The sequence below is a fragment of the Cibotium barometz genome, chromosome 38 (assembly GCF_041138505.1).
Source record: "Cibotium barometz isolate CiBa-2024 chromosome 38, ASM4113850v1, whole genome shotgun sequence".
NCBI lineage: Eukaryota > Viridiplantae > Streptophyta > Polypodiopsida > Cyatheales > Cibotiaceae > Cibotium > Cibotium barometz.
This window is the reverse complement of record NC_141083.1, coordinates 2,577,085-2,600,236: the sequence shown is the minus strand read 5'-3', so window position 1 is coordinate 2,600,236 and position 23,152 is coordinate 2,577,085. Positions and strand designations below refer to the sequence as shown.

General features: G+C 42.4%; 1 protein-coding gene across 3 annotated transcripts in view; it reads left to right on the top strand.

Moving 5' to 3' along the window:
• Positions 1-3,807: 3,807 nt before the first annotated feature.
• The window catches only part of LOC147616236 (uncharacterized), a 38,052-nt gene continuing 18,707 nt past the window's right edge, over positions 3,808-23,152 (top strand). For 2 of the 3 annotated variants that reach the window (XM_086777039.1, XM_086777037.1), the window contains exons 1-4: positions 3,808-4,186; positions 12,775-13,933; positions 14,021-14,372; positions 16,165-16,413. In XM_086777039.1, the coding sequence (XP_086633165.1) occupies positions 12,780-13,933; positions 14,021-14,372; positions 16,165-16,413 (1,755 nt within the window). In that variant the 5' untranslated portion in view covers positions 3,808-4,186; positions 12,775-12,779. Of the gene's footprint in view, positions 4,187-12,511; positions 12,618-12,774; positions 13,934-14,020; positions 14,373-16,164; positions 16,414-23,152 lie in introns of those variants that run through there. The other variant, XM_086777038.1, reaches the window with a different exon arrangement.

Genomic DNA, 23,152 nt, shown 5'->3' with positions numbered 1-23,152 from the left:
GTTGATGTTTGTATTTATATTTTTAAATACATGTATATATGTATAAGTATATGTGTCTATATATAGGTTTATGTATCTAAAACATAATATTGTAGGGAAAAATAGTATTTTTAGAGATAAAATGCGCGTGCTTTTGAGAAAAAAACAAACTATTTGATCATTTAAAAATTTCCCTAGAAAATGAAACGTTGTTTTTCTTTTAACAATTATGCCTCAACAGGATCGAAAATAGTTAATTACGACGAAAGACTCTCTTTTTTTTAAGGCATTTAAAGAAAAAACATGTATATATAAATAGTGTGCATGTGCATGTGCATATAGGCAGTAGTGGCCATTAGGGTTTTTGAGTGTTTAAATTTATAGGCAAGCATTAGGCCATTAGGGTTTTATATCTTAACCATGGACATTAGGTATGAAAACCCTAATATAATGATTAGCTAAATGAATTTTTATTTATTTCTACACCTATATGTTTTATACATTTTCACCTATAAGTATTGGCCATATGACTTTTTGATTTATGTCTTTACCTATATGGTTATGCATGTAAAAAGACTTATTAAAAAGAGTTGTCTAACGATAAAAATCTCATAACATCAACTATTTACATGAGATAATTAACAAAATGGACATTGAGTCATATGTTTATGGTTGTAGTCAGTCACCCACCCTAACCTAATCACAAGGGATAAAAAATAGTTGTTTGATGGATGGCATCATAGGGCTAAGAAGGATCATCCTTGGTGCACACCATTTACGAGAGACAATGTCCAAGTGTACAAATGTTAAAGTAAAGTCTTTGATGGTAGTCGTTTGTGAGGACCATAGATGTGAGTTGTTTTGGTAGTCATTTTGTAAGAGCACAAAATAAAAAAGGTTGCACTAGCCGTTGAATGGTTTGCTACTCCACAATGGTGGAGTATAGATAACTTTATGGTCTATTACGATTATAGGTGGATGTATGAGTTGAGTTGACAAGATAATTGTATGGTCTATTACGATTATAGGTGGTCTATTACGATTATAGGTGGATGTATGAATTGAGTGTGTGTGTGTGTGTGTGTGTGTGTGTGTGTGTGTGAGAGAGAGAGAGAGAGAGAGAGAGAGATTACATGAAAGATGCATTTATTTGAGAGTGAGCACACCTCACCACTCATCCCTACCATTAAAATTTAATCTAAAATTTAATTAATTAAAATTATATATATGTGTGTAAATCTATTTAAGTGTGTGTGTGTGTGTGTGTGAGAGAGAGAGAGAGAGAGAGAGAGAGAGAGAGAGAGAGAGAGAGAGAGTTTCTATGTGAGAGAGTGTGCGTGAAGAGAGAGAGAGAGAGAGAGAGAGAGTGTGTGTGTGTGTGTGCATGAGAGAGAGAGAGAGAGAGAGGCTGAGAATTTCTATGTAGGAGAGAGTGTGTGTGGGAGGAGATAGTGTGTGTTTTCATTAGTGTATGTGCGGTGTGTACATGTGTGTGTGTGTGTGTGAGAGAGAGAGAGAGAGAGAGAGAGAGAGAGAGAGGCGACAGATAATTTCTATGTAGGAGATAGTTTGTGTGGGAGGAGAGAGTGTGCGTTTAGATTAGTGTATGTGCAGTGTGTACATGTGTGTGTGTGTGTGTGAGAGAGAGAGAGAGAGAGAGTGGGAGGAGAGAGTGTGCGTTTAGATTAGTGTATGTGCGGTGTGTACATGTGTGTGTGTGTGTGTGAGAGAGAGAGAGAGAGAGAGAGAGAGAGAGAGAGAGAGCGTATATGCATGCATGTGCGTACATCTGCATCTTTGTAGAATGTGCTTGAGAGAGAGAGAGAGAGAGAGAGAGAGAGAGAGATGTAATGAGGGAGGGTGAAAAGAGAGAGAAAGAGAATAAAAAGTATCTTTTAATAAAATATAAATTAAATAGAAAACATATATGTATATGTGTGTATACATATGTGTGTGTATACATGTGTGTGTGTTTTTATTTACATTTATATATACATACATACATATGTATGTATATATATATAGATATTTATGTTTGTGTGTGTGTGTGTTTAGATGTGTGTATGATATATCTATCTATATATTTAAAAGTATCACCCATCTCCGCACATTAAAATTTAATCAAAATTAATTAAATTATGTTGATGTTTGTATTTATATTTTTAAATACATGTATATATGTATAAGTATATGTGTCTATGTATAGGCTTATGTATCTAAAACATAATATTGTATATACTATATATTTACATATGTGTATGTGTGCGTGAGAGAGAGAGAGAGAGAGAGAGAGAGAGAGAGAGAGAGAGAGAGAGCTTCTATGTGTGGGAGAGTGTAAGAAGAGAGAGGGAGTGTGTGCATGTGTGTGTGTATGTGTGTGTGTGAGAGAGAGAGAGAGAGAGAGCAGGTGTGTATATGTGTGTGCATGTGAGAAGAGAGAGAGAGAGAGTTTCAACATTTGAGAGTGTGTGTACGTGGCAGAGAGAGGGAGAGGGTCATGTGCATGTGCATGTGTGTGTGTGTGTGAGAGAGAGAGAGAGAGAGAGAGAGCACAACTTATCACCCATCTTCGCACATTAAAATTTAATCAAAATTAATTAAATTATGTCGATGTTTGTATTTATATTTTTAAATACATGTATATATGTATAAGTATATGTGTCTATGTATAGGTTTATGTATCTCAAACATAATATTGTATATACTATATATTTACATATGTGTATGTGTGCGTGAGAAAGAGAGAGAGAGAGAGAGATTGAAAGAGAGAGAGAGAGAGAGAGAGAGAGAGAGAGAGAGAGAGCGCTTCTATGTGTGGGAGAGTGTAAGAAGAGAGAGGGAGTGTGTGCATGTGTGTGTGTGTGAGAGAGAGAGAGAGAGAGAGAGAGAGAGCAGGTGTGTACATGTGTGTGCACGAGAGAGAGAGAGAGAGAGAGTTTCAACATTTGAGAGTGTGTGTACGTGACAGAGAGAGGGAGAGGGCATGTGTGTGTGAGAGAGAGAGAGAGAGAGAGAGAGAGAGAGATGGTTGTAGAGAGGGAATAGTTCTTTTCTGGAACCTTGGTCGGCCGCAGCAACGCGCGGGTGCAATACTAGTTGTATTGGAAGATGTGAGATTTGGCTCCTCCTCACGCTTGCAGGAGGAGTGGTTATTTTGAAATAGTCCCACCTCCTTTGCTCACGTGGAGGGAGGTGGGGTCAGGCTTTAAATTTGGCACCCGTACGGGAGCCTTTCACAATTTCAAGTGCCAAATGGCACCTCCGTTTTCTAGTAAAAGTGCCAACGTGGCACTTTGAAAAAACAAGGGAAGTGCCCAATGGCACCTAGCCTTAGGGGTCTAAGTGACCAGGGGTATATATCCTATATGATATATATAATATAGTAAATATATATAATATAGTACACAATGCATAATAAATATGGAAAGTCTTCAATAACTTGAAAGTTTTGAAAGTCTTCAATAATTTATGATGCCTTTAAAAATTCTCTTGCTATAATGTATTTTGTGTGATGAGAAGACGTCTATTGAATTGTGAAAGCTTAATGCACTTACAAAACTAATATGTTTTCATTACTCAAAGTAAAGTGGTTTGTTATTAAAAGGGGCACTCAAAATTTTAGCCAAAGGTGACATTTTGGCACCCATGGTTGATGGCAAAAGTGCCACTAGATTTTCTATGGCACCTAGACTTAGGTGCCAAATTTAAAGCCTGGGTGGGGTTGTGGTTAATCCTGCATAGATGGTTTTAAAAGAAATGTATAGATGGTTTTAAAAGAAAACCACGAAACCCAATTTTAGAAAACCACGAAACCCAATTTTGAAAGGTGGGTAAGAGCATAAAAAACAAAAGTCAAAATGGGCAACTGCTGCCGCCTTCAAATTTCAGCACTCCACCATCCTTTTGAAAACCACACCACCAACTGTGACCTACGCCACCACCAAACCCCGGGATTTTGTTGAAGAAGACGGCGTCAGCTTAGCGATTCTAGAAGCTCTAGAATGGCATTCGTGGGAGTGTTTGCTAAAATCCTAACAGGATACGGCAACCACATGATAAACGCGCGACAGAAAAGAGGGAGCCTTCTCCGCACAGTATTCCTAAATACATTTGTTGTGATATTATATATAGCGGCTCACCATCTCACAGTTTCTGTATTTGGCTGCGGACAGGAAGACCTCAGGATAACTCTCTGCAAGCCAAACAGGTCAAATTGCTCTCCATTTTACGATTTCTTAAGTACAAAAAATAAATATCATAATCTTGGAGGAGTAAAGTATTTTTAGATGGAATGTAATTAGCACTTATACGTACGTACTATCACCCTCCAAGAGGAGCCCAGGACCATCCCCCTCAAACATGCAGCAGCAGGTACCTCCCATGTAGCTTGGTCACATGCATATTTGGGGGTAGATGCCACTAATAGAACTGACATCCCTTAAGGTGACCATGAAAGGTGATGGGTGGCTTGTCCTCCCACCATGGCATGCAGTGCCCTCACACAACACCCACACCCACACCCACATCCCCTCTCCTTGCCTCCCTCTCCAAAGCCTAGTACACACGTGTATATGCCTGATAGACGAGTCTTAGCTAAGTGTTGATGCGTAGGATAACACCTTTGGAAAAGTTTGGATGGGGTTTGAGCCAAAGGGTGAGATCATGTCTATAGGAGCAGACTTGGTGAGGTAGCATGCAGGAGCATCAAGCACACTTATCTTATCTACTGCAATATTGGCATAACAGGAAGCACTACCCCAAAAGCTAGGAGTTTTCTCTTTTCTTTTCCCTTATGCCTACTACTACAAGTATAGAGCATCAGTTTTCTGCCCTAGCCCCTGCAGGACTTGTAGCTTTTACTGAATAGTTGTCCTCCCAGATAACTGGTTTGACGATTAGCATCCTTCGAACTCAACCACCACTTGTATGCCTTAGGGCCCAACAAGAGACTTGATTGCTCGTGAGGGGATATTTTCTTGAGGACATTTAACACCTCAAAAAATTTTTTTTTTGGGGAAAGGTATGGATAGAATCTTAATTTCCATCCTTTTCAGGTTAATCAATTTTACATTCACCATTCTCAATTGTGACCTCTATGCAGCACAGGTAGGGAGTCTACAAGCTAGCAGATTAGCTTAGTTAAGTGTAAATCCTAAAGCATTGGAGAGGGTACTTGTATTTTCCATCCAACAATGTATGGCCTTTCTCTTTCATGACTTACTCTCTTGAAGCCTCCGATTGGAAATTTCCACAATTAGTGGCTTCTATCACATACTAGGCCACACACCCCCCATCTGGCCAATAAATCCTTGAAGTCTTAAGCCCCCATTGGGCCTTTCACCTTAATACTTCATTTAATGCCTTTAGGCTTCCCCTAGTTCTTTCCTCTTCACATTGGCCCACGTTAGTTCCTTGTTTATCCCTTTAGACTCCCTATTTATGCACCCTCCCATGAGCGAATCTTTTCAATACAGGTCATGTAACAATCAATCCATTAGGTACCTACTTACACAAAATGCAGTAGGTGTTGTCACCTTGCATTTCCTTTCACATTTCACTTTTCAGAGTATTTGCTTGGCAAAGAGAACGTGGTTGTGGATGTTCTCAGCTGATGGTGTCACCAGATCCAAGCTATGAAGACATGTTCAAGTGAGTACTTTTTACCCATGAAGGACAAATATTCCACTGATCCCGATTTTGCAGACCCTTTGAGCAAGTGCATTCAAGGCATCGCTTCAAAAGTACAATGTCAAGGATGTATGGTTGTTCTTCAAGGACCAGGCCTCTGTGAGGTTAAGGATGGTTGTAACGGAAGGGCAGCTGTAACATGGAAATCTTATCAATCATCAAAACTAATTAAACACATAAGCATGCTAGATATGAAAAAGATAACAGTTTTGCACAATACACCACACTAGGGGTCAGAAGATGGGCTGACACCCCCCCCCCCCCCCCTCTTTTATGGTTAGATTACCAAAAAGGAGTTTGCTTCAAATACAACTTTGCGGGTGCCCAGGGATTCTCCACTAGCTAGCACATGTTTCTTGCAGCACAATATGAAAGCAAAACAAAGCATATGCTGAATTTGATGTCACTCCTCAGCACAAGAGAGCGATTCCGGCATAAAGCACATGCAGGACAACCATGGACAGCACATAGCACTCCCACATCAGCCCGGGACAGCCCTGCATCTTCATCTTCCTCCTGTTTGGCTCAGAGAACAAGTCGACCAGCCTTGAAGGGCTGTTTGCAGTAGTCGACCAGCTCTCAAAAGCCACAAGAAAGTTGACCAGCAGCAGTTCACAAGGCAAAAGGTCTCCGATTAGTAGGGAATCCCTTTCACACAAATCGGCCAGCTCTTCTGCTCTTTCCAATGCCCTGACCAACAGCTTTTTAGGGCGGTAAACAGCCGGCCAGCAGTCGAGAAGCTTCTTGAAGAAGTCGACCAGCTTCCCCCATAAACCTGGTTGGTTTTTGTCACCGTAGACGGTGGTACAAGGCTGTAAAACTGGTCGACCAGCTCTCACATGCACATAGAAAATATGCGCCTGCCCCAAACTTGAGTTCTCTCCAGTAATAGAGCCTCTCTGCTGAAAATAGCTTAATTGTGTGCTTTTTTGGTGCAGAAGGGGGTGGTCGGTTCAAAACAGGTCCGGTGCCCGCCTTTTGGTTGCCACATGTATTAAAATAGTCCTGCCTAGTGTGAATATCTTATAAGTTGTCTAGTCACTTATAAGTGAGTGTGGACCTGCACCCATAATTATTAGTATGTGAAATCATAAAGTTGTAAATTGGGTTTTCAGGGACACTTACCATTTGCGAAACACATGTAGACCACCTGTTAGTCCCAAACAGGTGTGCTCATACATGTCCATAGGGTGCCCAGGCATCCTCTGCCCCATGGACATCACAGGCATTAATCTCAGGCATTGTCTAGGCAAACAAGAGAAGTCATTCAAATATAAAATCAAAGTCATGCACACACATGAGTGCAGCTAGATTGGAAGAAACACCCATCTTCTCAATTGTATCAGGTAAAATGTCCAGGGATTCATGATACTTAGGGAATCTTCCCAGAACATAAATACAGAAGACCACCAGGATAGCTAGTCCCGGGAAATCATATCATGTAGGTTCCATGAGCCACACATGTACACCATGTCCGACCCCACAAGCCATACATGTACTATCATGTCAAGCTCCATGAGCCATACATGTACTGTCATCCATATACCATACAGACACACCATGTCAGGCTCCACAAGTCATACATGTATGTCATGTCAGGCTCCATATGCCACACATGAACAATAGAAAACAGATGAGGAATTTTGTGACATTCCCCTCGGCTTCTAAGTAGTTGACTGCAATTGAAAAGCTTCCAGATAGGCCTTCAAAAGTTCTGGATAATCCTGAAAATTATCCTCGTCCATCCATTTTGCATCCATAGCTGAATAGTTTTAAAATTCACAAGATACTTGCGTACTAGGTTGCCACCTGCATGCTTATGCTCCTTATGAAAAACTATTTGCTCAGGTTGCAATACCTCCTCAAGCTCATCCACCTCTGGTGGATCTTCCAAAACTGGTTCCATAGGAGGCGGTCCCACATAAGGCCTCAACAAGCTGACATGAAATGATTATGTATTTTCTAGTGATCAAGCAATACCAATCTATAAGCCACTTCATTTATGTTGTGCAAGATCTGGAATGGCCCATAACACCTGTTTGAAAGCTTAGGATACCGGTCTTCTTTACCTGGCTGCTTCCGAAGACATGCTTTCTCGAACTTAAGTAACACCCAATCACCTTCCTTGAAAATAATCTCTCACCTATCAGGCGCCTTTTTCTGTTTAGCTTGAGATCTTTCTATGGCTGTCTAAATGTGTGCAAATGCAGTATCAAAATCTTGGACATACTCATTTGCTGCAAAGATTTCATCTTTTGTTCATAAGATAGGTGGTAGCACCACCTTGCCATAGACTATCTCAAACGGAGCCTTATTAGTTGAAGAATGCACAGTGTTATTGTATGCAAACTCAACCAAGTGCAAATACTTTTCCCAATCTGTCTTTTGCTTAGATACATAACACTTGAGCAAATCAAGTACGGCTGAATTTGCTATTTCGCTTTGATCGTCCGTGTGAGGATGAGAAGCTGATGAAAAACTCAACTTTGTGTCCATATTATCAAACAATGCCCGCCAAAATAAACTAGTGGTTTGGGGATATCTATTTCCCACAATAGACTTGGGCATGCTATGATGTTTGAAGATCTGGGCCAAGAACAACTTTGCCATGTGCTCTGGCCTGATTGTCTTTCTCACCGGAATAAAATGTGCTTATTTGCTAAAGCGATCGATGATAGTCCATATAGCATCATTCCCATGTATCGATCTCGGTAGATCATAGTGGTTGAGTATTTTAGGTACGGTGTGGTATGGTATGTGTACGGTATGAGTACGTAAAGTACACATCAAGATAAGTATTTTAAGTACGTTCACTTTATATATATATATATATATATATATATATATATATATATATGTATGTATGTATGTATGTATGTATGTATGTATGTATGTATGTATGTATGTATGTATGTATATGTATATGTATATGTATATGTATATGTATATGTATATGTATATGTATATATATATATATATGTATGTATGTATGTATGTATGTATGTATGTATATGTATATGTATATATATATAATAAGGAATATTTAGCATCCATACAAAAATAGCATGAAAGACAATGGTAATACTGAAATGAAAACTAATCTATTTACTGAGCAATGACCACTGACTAAAATAATTAAAAAACGGCCCAAATAAGTGTTGTACATTAAACCTCATGTTTGGTACGAAGACCTTATCGGTACCATGGCAATGCTTTCCCATGGTTTATGTGGAATGGGTAAGGGTTGAAGCAACCGGTGTCTTGTGCCTGTCAAACTTGACTTTCTGACACACTAGGCACTCACGAACATAAGTTTCAATATCCTTGCGTAAAGCTGGCCAAAAGAAATATCTTTCTAAAGCTTGTGTAGTAGCAAGAATACCACGATGACTTGCACATGGAGGAGCATGACACTCTTCCATAACCTTTTGGTGCAATTCTTGGACCACAAAAATACGGTTTTACATCATCAGAAAACCATCTCAAATCAAAAAAGATGGGACAGCAGTACCACCATTCAAATCAACCCAAAATAAGCCGAAAATCTGTGTCCAAAGAATACATATCCTGCAGTAACTGCATGCACTTGAGGCCTGCCTGACAAAGCATTCGCTACCAAATTCTTCTTGCCTAGAGTATGCAAAATCTGAAAATGAAACATGGACAAGAAATTTGCCCACCTTAGATGCTTTTCTGAGAGTTTAGGTTGTGTGAGAAAGTGCCATATACTCTGATGATCTGTTTTAACCATAAATTTAACCCCCAAAAGATACTGCTTCCATGTTTGTAGGACATGAATAACGGCCAATAACTCTCTCATAAACGTGCAAATACAATTCTATATGTTGCAGGCGGTGGCTTTCAAAAGCCATTTCATGTTCCTCTTGATTCAAAACAGTCCCCAAACAATCTCCACATGCATCACACTCGACCACAAAAGGTCTATGCAAGTCTTGAATAGTAAGAACATGCCGTGAGATGATGGTGTCCTTCAACTTTTGAAAAGCTGTTCTTTCAGAATCAGACCAATGGAATGCAACTTTCTTCTTTGTTAAATCATGCATTAGAGAAGCCAAGAAAGCAGTGTCGAATAAATTGACGATAGTAAGAACATAAACCAATGAAGCTCTTGACTTGATGAACATTTTGAAGTTCTGGCCAGTCCTTAATAGCTTGAATCTTTGCAGGATTCATGCGTACACCATCTTTCGAAACAATATGCCCCAAATAATGGAGAAGAATTCACTCTTGTTTCCATTGATGAAAAGCTTGTGTTTCCTAAGCTCTTCTAAAACAATGGCGAGATGTTCCTTATGCTCAGCCTCACTCTTTGAAAAGATAATAAATATCATCAAAGAAAGTTCTTGTGAACTTGTGGTGAGGTCTAAAGATTCTGTCCGTCATTCTATTGAAAGTGGCGGGAGCATTTGTAAGACCAAATGGCACCACCAAATATTTATAGAGCCCAAATGATGTGCTGAAAGCCATTTTGTGTACATCTTGAAGAACCACTCTAATCTGATGGTAACCACTCTTAAGATCAATGCGACTGAATCAAGCAGCTCCTTCAAGTTTGTCAAGAATATCATCGATTCTAGGAATCGAAAACTCGTTCTTGATGGTAATCTTATTGGGCCCTGTAATCAACACACATTTTGTAAGGCCCATCTTTTTTCTGCACAAGTAAAACTGGAGAATAATAAGGTGAAGAACTGGGCCTAATCAACCCCTTCTCAAGTAGATCATTCACTTGAGTCATGATTTCCTCGTGTTGGGCAGCAGTCACCCTATAAGGAGGTCGGTTAGGAGGAGAGCTACTAGGGATTATGTCAATACAATGATCCTCTGGCCTCTTTGGGGGTAACTGTCTAGGTAGGGAGTCAGCATAATCACTTAAGAAAGCAATCTTATCTTGATCTACGGGATTTACAGCATTATGCTCAACATTGTCACGTACAAAGACCAAGTAAGAACAAGCTGATTTCTTTATTGCCTTGGAAATAGAAATGTGGCTTACAACGGGTATGGTCCCGGCAGGACCCGCATCGATACAAACATTCCTACCCCTATGAGTAAACATTACTTTCTTCTCTTTGTGCGAGATCTTGGGATCCAAACGATAATGCCATGGCATCCCAAGTATCACATCACATCCTATAAGCGGTGCTATCAAGAAGTCTTCATGATCCAAATATCCGTGAATCTGTATGTGAAGCTTCCCAATGATGGGAGTGACTTTGACTTCCTTGGCCTCGAATGCGGCATTTGCATGAAAGTCCATATCCAATTCCTCAAGCTTTAGCCCAAGAGCAGCAGCCATCTGAATGGATATAAAGTGATCTGTATAGGCATTATCAAAAAGGAATAAAGCTATTTGATCCTTTAACTTGCCCTAAGCTTTGCATAAAATTCTGCTCTTTGGCTCATGTGTAGTATTACCTGAACATCGGGTATAACATTCACACTCGGCTTTGCATCCTGCACATTATTCCTTTTGACATTCTGGGGGCCTTGAGGTTTCATGTGATCCTTGCTCCCACATAAGAAGTACTTTCCCTCTCTCATGCAATCAAAAATGTGCTGTCTCGACAGCTTAGGATCATCCTTTTTACCCCCTGGCTTCTTTTCAGAGTCGCCTTTAGCATCCTTGGATTCATTGGGCATAAACTTAGGTGGCTGTCCACCTTTTTTTTGCTCATTTCCAGCTCTGAATTTTCCCTTGTATGAGCTGAATTCTTGCCTTTTCGATGCTCCCTTGCCATGCAATTCCTCAAAAATAATAGTTGAATATATCAACTCCTGTAAAGTGTTGTGGGGATACACTGCAAGGCTCTTCTGAATGATTTGTTGCAGCCCTGGCTCAAACTTTCTTTTCTTCTCATCCTCACTAATTGTCATGAAAGGTGTGACCTTGAGAAGAATCCGCCAAAACTTTGAGACATATGAGGAGACGGACTTGCCTTCATCCTGTGTCGGCCAATCCCATTCCTTTCGTACATCCTTCTCGAAGTGAGGAGGAAGGAATTGATCATAGAATTGCTCTTTGAAAGTACTCCATGTACAAGTAGCTGTTCTATCCAAGAGCTTTTCCATCCACCAATCACTCGCAGTCTCTTTAAGATGCATACCCACATGCGTGAGCATAGATTTCTCTGTGAAGACCTCAATGCAAAAGGCTATTTCGAATTGCCTTATGAATGCAAGTGCCTTGGTGGTATCTAGCTCTCCATTGTCCCCCGACTTGAACTCTTTGGCCTTTTTGCTGTGTCGAGCATCCCGATACTCTAGAACATCATCCTCTTCGTCATGTCTACGATGGCGGTGGTGCCCAAGTCTAGGGCTGATTTCTCATGCAACACCCTCCACTCGGGATGGAACTCTGGGAGTAGGAACATACCTAGAAGGTGGAGATATCACTAACAATGCATGCTCTCTCATATGGGCTGAAAACCCGTCATCATCCACTCGGGTTGCATGTCAATGTACATCATCCCCTCGGCCTGCATGCCCTCTCGTATTAGTTGCATGGGTTGAATGCCCCCTCATAACATCTGTTCGGGCTGCATTCCCACTCACATCACTTGCTCGGGTTGCATGCCCTCTCACATCACTGGTTCGGGCTGCATGCCCTCTCACATCATCATCAGAATTCCCTTCACGAGATCGCCTACGAGGTTGCCGTGTGGAGACCCACTTGCCCTCATCATCGGAAACAACATCGCCACGGCTTTTCCAATAAGCAACAACCAACTCTCGAGGTTTGTCAATTCCCATTTGTTGGACAATTGCATCAAAAGTGACCACATCAACCTTAACCTGAGACTTTGATTCAATAACCTTCCGTGGACTGCCAAACAAGTAGTTTGTTTAAAGCTCTAAGCACAGTTTGAGACTGAAAACCAGGTGTCCAAACATGAAATTTTCCATACAAAATACCCAAGATGCTTAAGGTATGCCATACTGCAAAGGGAGGATGTACAGACTTGGCAGAGTCTTCAACAACGAACTTGATAATTTAACTTTACTGCATTCCAAAATATTTTGTTGATACTTTACTAACATATTTTGTTGATACTTTATTTAAAATATTTGTAATTGTTGCTGCAGATAGCATGGATCCTGAGTTTGCGCATACTCATGGAGGCGTGGCCTCCAAGGAGATTTTGGAGTGCCTGTTGAAGAAGCCTGAAATTAAGGAAGAGAGAGAATCATATAAGACACAGGGTCCTGCACTATGTCTGCCCTACCCTGGTTTGAGTTACGTAAAGGAACCGAGACCGTATCGCAACACTGCATTTGCAATTGTTTTTGTTTCTTTAGTTGTTGTTAGTATCGGATTAGGGATATTCTCCATCATCAATCACAATTCAAACTATGGATTGGCTGATTCTGCATTGTACAATAGCTCTTCTGGACTGTGCTATATATCGTATGGGTATGGAAAGGTTTCACTGAAAATCGGAGACTTCAAGCACATGCACAAGGTCAACTTGGAAAAAAATACAATGTTTGCATTGAAAAATCTGGCAAGAAGGAGCTTTCCTAAATCATTCCAGTCACGCCCCCAAAGAGGACTTCAACATGCTAAGAGTGCCACTTCTTTACCCACGGTTTTTGTGTGGACACTTGTAGTGACACTGGTACTGAGTGGCCCTCTGATATGTGTCCTTGTATGGCTTGTGAAGGCTTGTTCCAAGCAACTTGTTTATACTTGTCTGTCTTTCTTCATTCTTATACCCTTTGGTTTAAATGTTTTTTGGTTCCTCGCCTGCATAGTTACAAGAGAATGCAAAGAAGAGATCAGCCTCTCTGGTAGAATTGCATTCTTCATCTTTGTCTTTTTACTGTGTGCAATTTTTTCATGGACAACTTATTCCAACTGGGACCGGATGGAGCTTACAATCAGGATTATGCAAATAGCAGCTCAAGCTCTTCGGAATAATTGGGGTCTTCTACTGGTCTTACCCAGCCTCTCCATTGTGCTTCTCATCTATATTGTACCTTTTGTGGTGTTCATGATGTACGCCTACATGAATGGAGCAATAGTTGCGAGCCCAGGAATATATTGTGATGCAGATTGGGCTACAGATTGCTGCAGATGGAAGGTTGGCAGATGGGTTGTAGCATACTATGTTCTTACATTTGCCACCATACTCTGGTCGGTTTTGCTTATGAAAGATGTCCAGGTTTATACTATTAGTGGCACAATTGCACAGTGGTACTTTGCAAAGTCAGGTTCTGATGCTACCATCCGGCATGCTATTAGGTAAGTTAAAGTGCTATACTTCTGCTTACAGTATTTTTGCATGAGGAGAATGGTGTTTATGCTTTTATTAACATTCCACATATGCAGGAATGCGTTTGGGCCTTCTTTTGGCACACTATGTTTATCAGGACTAGGCCTTAGCTTTGTGCGCATGATTATTACAGCAAGTGTTGACAGGCCTCAAAATGAAAGAGCACAAGGGTGTTTTTTTGTTGCACTTTGCCGCCGCTGTATTGATTATGTACTTTTGTCTGTGGAGTTTCTCAATAAGTTCACCATCAACTTTGCAGCTGTGACTGGAGAGAGCTATTGTGTATCTGCTAGAACATCATATGGCCTTCTCAAATGCAGCCATCTCTCTCCCGTCTCTGTGGAGGTGATCTCGACTCGTCTGCTTGCGGGGATGGCCTTTGTTATATCTGTTGTCTATGCTATTGTGGTATGTGCTTGTTTCCCTTGACTTGTTATGTTTTGGTTGGGTGCTTCAGAAGCAGTTTTTGAGCATGAGTCTATCTTCAGAAATGCCTATGTTTGATTGGCTATGCTCTTTGCTGCTAGCCTTTATCATGGTTCACATGTTAATAGTTATGGTGCTGTGCAGTCTGGTATATCATTTTCTGTATATCATGGTTCACATGTTAATAGTTATGGTGCTGTGCAGTCTGGTATATCATTTTCTGTATATGACCGACTCCTCTTTAGTGATGTCCTCCATGAATGGTCCTCATGAAGGTCCAAGAAGCTGAAGTTGTTGCTCTGAAGCTTTGTGAATGGCCTTCCATGAAGTCCATATTGCACTTCCTTGCTTGTGCATTTCAAAGTAGCATAAGCAATCTATAGCTGTATATAAAGATGTGATTCCTGCACCTGCCATTTGGCAGGAGATTGGCATGGCTGCTTCATGAGTCTGGGATGAAATTCCTCTATAATTGGCCTAGGACATGGATGTTCTTTGTGATCCTTGGAGACACATCAAACAAAAGAATTTTTTTCGACGACTTTGAAGGGATCACTGCTTACACCATTTTATCTCAGCCTAAAAACACCACTCCTCATTATGGGTATGCATGTTTTGTCTCCATTAGGCCTTATCAAAGGTGAGAGCGTGTTTATGCAAGTACATGGTTAGTGTGAAAGGTTACTCTGTAAGAGAAATGTAATGTAACACAGTATTTCATACTCACACTATGGGGATCACACAGATTGAAGCACAGCTTACACATAATAGAAGAGAAGAACAAGCTCTGTTCTCCTTTGAGCTGATTACAAAAGATGGACACTCCTTCAATGATGCATTCATGAGCTGGGAACTTGAATGGTGCACAGAAGAATGTGGCAGGGCTAGGATACTGCTTCAAGAAAGAGGTGATAATTGATTGACCTGTAGTATGCATGAGGGAATGCCGACCCTTTATATAGGGCCCCTGGGTGCTCAAGTCGGTATGCCTCCAAAGTGAGGAGTTGGAACATACAACTAGTTTCAACCCATCATATTCTTCACAAGTCACAGATGACGTTAGCAAATCATTTGACTTGGTCCCCAAATGGGTCCTGCAATGGCCAGGCAAGCATCCTTCTAGTCTTGAGGTGTATAACACTGGTCCCACAATGTATGCTACCCATCTGTAGCTTGGAGAAGACCATGTAATCTGTAGCTTGGAGAAGACCATGTAATCCACAAGAGTGGTAAAGAAGCATGTTGTTCTGTGTCAACATTACCACCTCTTAAGGGAGTCCAGGAAATCAGGAAACTTAACTTTTTATCAGCCAAAAAGAGCAGGGAAGATAAGGTAGCTGTTTTAAAATTAGAATACCTTGAATCTTCTTTGAGAGTCCCTTGGTCTTTCCATGACCTGTTGAGCTCAATCATTGATGTTTGCCTCAACTGTAGCTGCTGCACACATCTTGAGCGCTAATTTGGTTGGCTGGATGGGGATGATTATGTTAGGGAATCTATGATATACTCCTACATTGAAGAGCGTTGCTAAGATGGATGCCCAAGCGTCTAGTGCTTTAGTTTCAAGTGATGTAAAACTGAACACAATTAGAGATGTTTGTTAAGAGTGGTCGATGATATTTTTCGTTAGTTTTTAGAAAATCCAAAATAAAAGCTTTTTTATTGAAATTCAATAACTGCTTAGTATTGTTTTACCTTCTAACTCTTTGCTTACTTGAGGAGCTTTCTTACTTGTTTTGGTCCTTTCAATGGATTGCTCACCTTGGATCTGCAGGTGTTTGCCATTCTGAGGGCTGCAACAAATGTGGGAGGAGCAGCTTATTACATGACAATACTTGCTTGGTTTCTCTTGTTTGTCTTACTCCTCTTTTCCTGTGAGGTTCTCGACAACATCATCGATACAGTCTACATGTGCTATGCCATTGACAAGGACTTGGGGTCCGTATCAAAAGTAGAAGTGCATGATGCATACCTCATGCTTCCTGTTTCTTATGATCAACCGCCAACTTCAGGCATAGAGCAGGTGTGAGATTTTTTCAATGTCATTTTTTTGTGAATATTTGTATGAGGTTACATTGGTTCTTCACTTAATGTGTACATGCCACACAAGCACAGTTTCTCTCTCTCTCTTTCACACACACACACACACACACACACACTTTTTTAGTGAAACCACTACTTCATTGATAAAAGAAATGTACAATCATAGCTGTCCTAGAGCAGGACAGCCAAGACTCAGATCAGAAACAGTGGGAAAAAACACCTCAAGCTGCGAAAAAGCAAGCTCTCCAAGATCATAAGAATCTCTGAGAGACTGGTAAAGAGATGTACGGAAGAAGGGAAAAGGGTCGACATGAACAACATAAAAAAGCAGCTGATTCCGGACATGATAGATAGTCCAGACAGCCTAGCATCTCGTTCAATCCAAGAAGACTGCATAAGCTGGCAATTTAGGAGAGGTTCGACCAAAAAGCCAAAACTATCTCCCAAAAGTCTGCCTGGAAATCATGCTCTTAGGCCCCCTGACAATCTGTCCAGGAGGGCTCGAGAGTGGGAGCAGTACCACAGTAGTTGAAGCACCATCTCATATGGGTGAGAGCATCGCCTACAAGAGCCTGAAGCAATGTGTATGTGCCAAAAGAATCCCCACCAGAAAAACACCCATAATACATCTTGATAGAAACAGTCGTTGCTTCGAAGGCAATTCGCTCATCCATATCCTTCCCAATGTTGCTTTCCACCAAGGCAAGGATTTAGACATCTTCCAAAGAGCATGCTCATGAATCCAAGGGGCGCAAAAGGAAATTGTATGCCCTAGAAACTGAGAGCTGATGAAGAAAAGGAAGAGGTATATATCCAGGAAGCCGCCTGTCAAAAAGCTAGTTTGTAAGTCTGTCTTTTCTTGAAGCGCGTGCACGCACGCATGAGGAGTGTGCATACATGAAAAAGCATGTCTTGAATCTTCTTTATCAAATTACTTTCCTTAGTGTTGACACCTATTCTCTGATATGGCTGGTTGCAAACTTGAATGCACCTCTAACTCATAGTAAGAGACAATTTTGGAAGATGTACTCAAAATTGTGGTGTAATTACTGTCCTATCTTTTGTGCACATGTACTATTTGAGGACTTTGAAAAGAGCTTGTGTTTTTTTTTCACACCCCTTGCATTTTTAAAAATGTAAATTATCACAACATAGTAATAAAAAAACAACCAAAGCATCAGCATATTTCAGCAAATTGTAGGTATGACCAAAGTTGGAGGCTTTTTTTTTTTCCGGTGGTCCTATTAGTTATCGAGAAAAATAGCCAAAATGGCTAAGTACAAACTCATCCCCAAATGGGAAACGAGAGTCAAGATGAACAAACGGGGAGGATGCACTTCTCCTCCTGCTGGCCGCTCTAGGAGAAGAAGGCTATCTCATACAATGGGAGGAGGGGAAACAACCACATTGGTGGTCTATAATGCCAAGTGGGATTGCCACCACTATCTGTAAGAAAGGGACCGTGCTGCCAGATCCTCAGAGGAAGGCCTCCCAGTTCTTCCGCATGCAGTACAAGCCACCTTGAAGCTGACCCCCACTACACCACAATTTTGAGTACATCTTCCAAAAATCGTCCCTTACTATGAGTTAGAGGTGCATTTAAGTTGCCAAACCTACTGAGCCTTTGGGCAATCCCAAAGAGAATGACACTACACCTCGGAGGGTATGAACGATGTCCTCCAGATAGACTCTGTTGGCAGGGTGAGGGTGCCTTTGATGACTTCGCTGCATCGAGCTCTTATATGACTTCGCTACATCGAGCTCTCCATATATGCCACACAGCTATACTGCTCCAAATCTCCCATCTCTGGCTAGAACTTGGATTCCAACAACCTGTAGGAGGAGCTGGAACTGGCACTGTAGAAATACGAATGTGAGGGACCTGAAGGGCTAGTCTCCCACCTTCCTTCTCATATGACACGATGATTGCGGCCTCGATGGCCCAAGAAACTGTGCGCCACGTAACAATATGGGCGAGGGCTTGATCCATAGTGAAAATGCCTAGGATCCTTTGCCAAACCTACTGAGCCTTCGGGCAATCCGAAAGACAATGACATTGAGACTCCTCGGGATGGCCACACCTTTGACATAATGCTGGTCTACCCCCAATGGCCAACCAAGTGCCAACTGCTAAGCTCCTATGTGCCAGCTGCCACATGAAAAGAATGATCTTCCGCAGCCGAAAACTATCCCACAACCGTTTCTAGAAATCTGAGAGAGTGGCAAGGGGGTCTCTACTCTCTCCAGTCTGCCATGAAGCCCAATAGAGGAGATGAGTAAGGTGGAGCTCTCGTCCATGCCATGAACTGCCAGGGGTATATTGTGCCTGGTGGGGGAGGAGGGTCCGGTGTCGGGGCCAACCACTCTGGAGGGATAGACTCGTTGATGTCAAGGCTAAGTTTGTCTTTGCCTTGGATCCCAATAAGGCCTCTCTCCTAAGCCTCTAGGGGCAGTTTTTTGAATGTAAGCCAATCTCCAAGTGACCTAGCAAGGCCCGTGCTCAAAGCTCCTCACGATGTGTGTGGGCGAGCCCTGAGCATGTGACCACTAGGCAGACGGACCATGGGATTCCAGATCAGAGGCTCTCAGAGCTGCTCCTCAGAGGCTACTGGAGTTCATTGTTGAAGGGCCAGCCTGAGATGATCCCAAGCATGCAAGAGATTGGCTACAAATCTGTCCTCAAATGCTAGGCTAAAGCCTTGTGCCCGCATCTCTGTGAAAATCTTTTAGGCCAAGGGACGCCTAGGATCGGGGTGCGGGTGGAGATCCTAGCCAGGAGGAAGTCCTTCCAAGGCTCACCACCTGGAAGAAGACCTCGAACAATCAACTTGCCCAACAAGGCATGGCTCTGAATGGAGGGGTCGATGATGCCCTGGGCCCCCTCTGTGTCGTGGTTGAATGATCACTCTCCAAGCCACCTTGGCCCGGATAATCTCCCATCATTGCCAGCCCACACACTGAACTTGACCAATACAGGCCCGGGAGAAATACCAGCAGAAGGTGATGTACCACATGGTGGTGAGAAGAACCTAGTTTGCCACCACAACCCGATCAGCTAAGGAAAGCGTGGTAGAATTCCAGTATAGCAGCTTCTTTCGAATGCTCAGAAGAAGAGGGGCTAGCTGTTGCTGCTCAGGTGAGATGTCAATGCCAACGTGGCATCCAAGATAACGAACTGGAGTGCCCCTTGGGACCCACTGAAAAGCCTCAACTGGACACCAAGTTGGGGGCAGCAACCCAAAATCCACATGACTTATGCTAGTTGATCTGTGCTTTGGACAATCGCCTCGGCGAATCTTTGGAGGTTCCCCTCATCCCCGCACAGGTATGCTGCTGAAACCGGCCTCTGATAGAAAACCAGAGTGCGGTAGAAGCAATCACCCGTTCACTTGTAGTCTAGATGAGAAACAAAACACAGATTGGAGCTAGAGTGCCCAAATCTGAAAACACAGCGACACCTGTTGGCCCCAAAGCTTGGCGCCCCTTGCGGTATTTCTTTATTCAATTATAATAAAATGAATGGCTGAGTACAACACAAAGACCAGCCAAGAGTTTACACCTGTAAGTCCAATCTGACGGCCCACAAATCCTTCTCAGCACAGAGGATCTATGCACACAGATCTGTGTCTTCAAACAACACACTGTGCCTCCCTCTGATCAGCCAAGATCACTAAGCAGGCCAGCCATGGGCATACATCTGGCATAACTCAAGTGCATGATACATCTTCTCAGCTCAAACATACATGTGCTGTCCAAACTCTGTCTCAACCCTTGTCAATCTGCCATACCCCTCCTCTCACAAGGGGCCAGATAACACATATCTGCAACAGACATCAAGCAGTAGAAAGAGAGATAGATGAACAGAAACAGAGCTTACCAAGTTCAGCTCGTGAAACAACACTGGAGGAAGCAACAGCACCAATCTGTACTTGCAGGCACTTGTATCCACAACCCTGCTTCACACGTGTGCTTGTACTTGCCTGTATCCTCCTCCTGATGTTCACTCTTATGCTGTCCTTGAAATTACAGATCTGAAAATCAGCACTGTACCCGTCTGTACCGCCTCGGGATACGTGCCAGGAGTTGTACTTGCACAAACAGCCGGCTGTCCACTCTTGTACCTGCCTGAATCAGAGTATACAGTCTGTCCAGCACCTGTTTGCGCCACCTGCAGCAGCCTGCAGCAACTGTACTTGCTGTACCTGGCTGTCCGTACACTGTACGGCAGCCGTACAGTACTGTACTGCTGTTGTACCTGCTGGTACAGCCTGACCAGACCTGTGCGCAGAGAATCCAGCAGCAATTAACAGCCGCCTGTGTGTAGCGTGGACCAAGGAAGTGCCTGCAGCCTATCCGTACAGGCTGTACGGCTGGTTTGCACAGGGAAAACTGCAGCAAAGAGTCTTCAGCAGTCGCCCTTCTCCTTCCACTTCTCCACGCTTGAGTACATGCGCTTCAAGAAACTCCACGATTCCCTCTTGTCCAAAAGCTAGAGAGAGAGAGAGAAGAGAGAGAGACACTTACTCCAAAAGTGGAGTGACTCTCCCCCAAATTAATCCCTAGGGCCCCAAACTTTAATAAGTTCCTAGGGCCACTAAGGCCTAGGGGCAAACTTCAATAAACATTAAAACTTAATGTTTCTAGTTCCCCCCTTCACACCTAGGGATGTCCACACATCTTAAACTCCGTCCGGGCACCCCCCATGTGAATCATAAAATATTCTGACTCTGCAACCACCATGCCCACACTTGTACTGTTCCATTTTCACAGGGCCATGACATACCCCCCTCTTGAAAAATGGCAAGCGTCCTCGATCGCATTCTGGTGATGCATCAAAATATCCAAAGTGAAATATACAATATGGCAAGATCAGCGTCCCAATCTCTCTAAGCCATACACATGTATCATCATTCACTGCAAACCAATGGCATAGTAATAGTCCAAGTTGTATACCACTGTGAACCATACATATCCACAAAAATCTCCATGTGACTAGTACACATATATCATAGAAGTCCCATAAACAGATGTACTGTCAGCCTCAGTACCTTCGGGTGAGAGAAAATCTGCACCAAGCGACCTCTAGATGTCATCTGAGCCTGTCTGTATCAAGGGAGTGGAGGTGCTACCCCCCTCTTGAGCATCAGGTAATGCTCCAGACCCATGCTCTGCTGAACCTGAATGAGCCACAATAAGAGTCGGCTCTAACTCAAAGGCATCGAGATAAAGCTGCAAAACCTGAGGTGAATCTGTTAAGTCACCTTCCTCCATCCACTTCGCATCCATCGGTGAATAGTTCTTGAACTTCACAAGATAGCGACGGGAAACTTTACCTCGTACCTTCCTTTCTTTATGTGCCAGTATCTGCTCTGGAATCAGAACCTCATCAAGTTCCTCAACTTCCGGCTGAGCCTCATCTGATACATCCTCAGGCACATCCCCACGGAAAGGTCTAAGAAGACTCACGTGAAAAGCATTGTGAATCCTCCAGTGATCTGGTAACTTCAATCGATAGGTTACCTCACCAATCTTTTCCAAAACCTGAAAAGGCCCATAATATCGCATGCTCAACTTAGGGAATAAGCGCTCTTTACCCTTCATCTTCTTGAGTCTAGCCTTTTCAAAACGCAAAAGAACCCAATCACCCAATGCAAACTGTAAATCATGTCTGTGACGGTCTGCGGCTTTCTTTTGCTTCTGCTGAGTTTTCTGGAGGGCCAACTTAACTCTTCGATAAGCTTCATCCAAGCTCTCCACATACTGATCAGCCTCAAAGATCTTATCCTTTGTATGCAAAATGGGTGGTACCTTCTTCCCTCCTTCTACAATCTCAAAAGGCGCCTTGCCTGTCGAGCTATGTACAGTGTTGTTATATGCAAACTCCACCAAAGGAAGATACTTTTCCATTGTTGCTTGTGCTCTGACACATAACACTTGAGAAGATCCAACACTGTAGAGTTAGCCTCTTCTGACTGACCATCTGTCTGTGGATGAAATGATGATGAAAACTTGAGAGTTGTACCCATGTTGTCAAACAACCCTTTCCAAAACAAACTCGTCATCCATGGATCACGGTCACTAATGATAGACATAGGCAAGCCATGATACTTGAAGATGTTCGCCATGAACAACTTCACCATATGATCCACTTTAATTGTCTTCCTCACGGGAATGAAATGTGCCTGCTTACTGAACCTGCATATGATAGTCCAGATGCCATCATTTCCCGTTTGTGTCCGTGGAAGATCAAATACAAAATCCATGGCAATGCTCTCCCAAGGTCTATCCGGAATAGGTAAAGGCTGTAATAACCCTGGTGTCTTCTGACGGTCAAACTTTACCTTCTGACATACGATGCATTGCCTCACAAAGGCATCAACATCTCTTCTCAGGGTTGGCCAATAAAAGAAAGTCTCCACTGCTTTTACCGTGGCGTCAATACCTCTATGACCTGCATACGGTGGAGCATGACTTTCAATCATAACCTTGAGTCGCAATGGCCTGGTAACACACAGTCTGCCATGCATCAATAAAAACCCATCTCTGAGAGTGTAATGCTCATGCCGCTGACCCTCAGACATCTGATCATACAACCTGTCAAAATCCTCATCATGGGCATACTGCTCTTTCATTTCATCAAGCTCATGATGATAAGCAAGTGAAACTGCAGAGACCTGTGGCTTGCGTGACAAAGCATCTGCCACTACATTCTTTTTGCC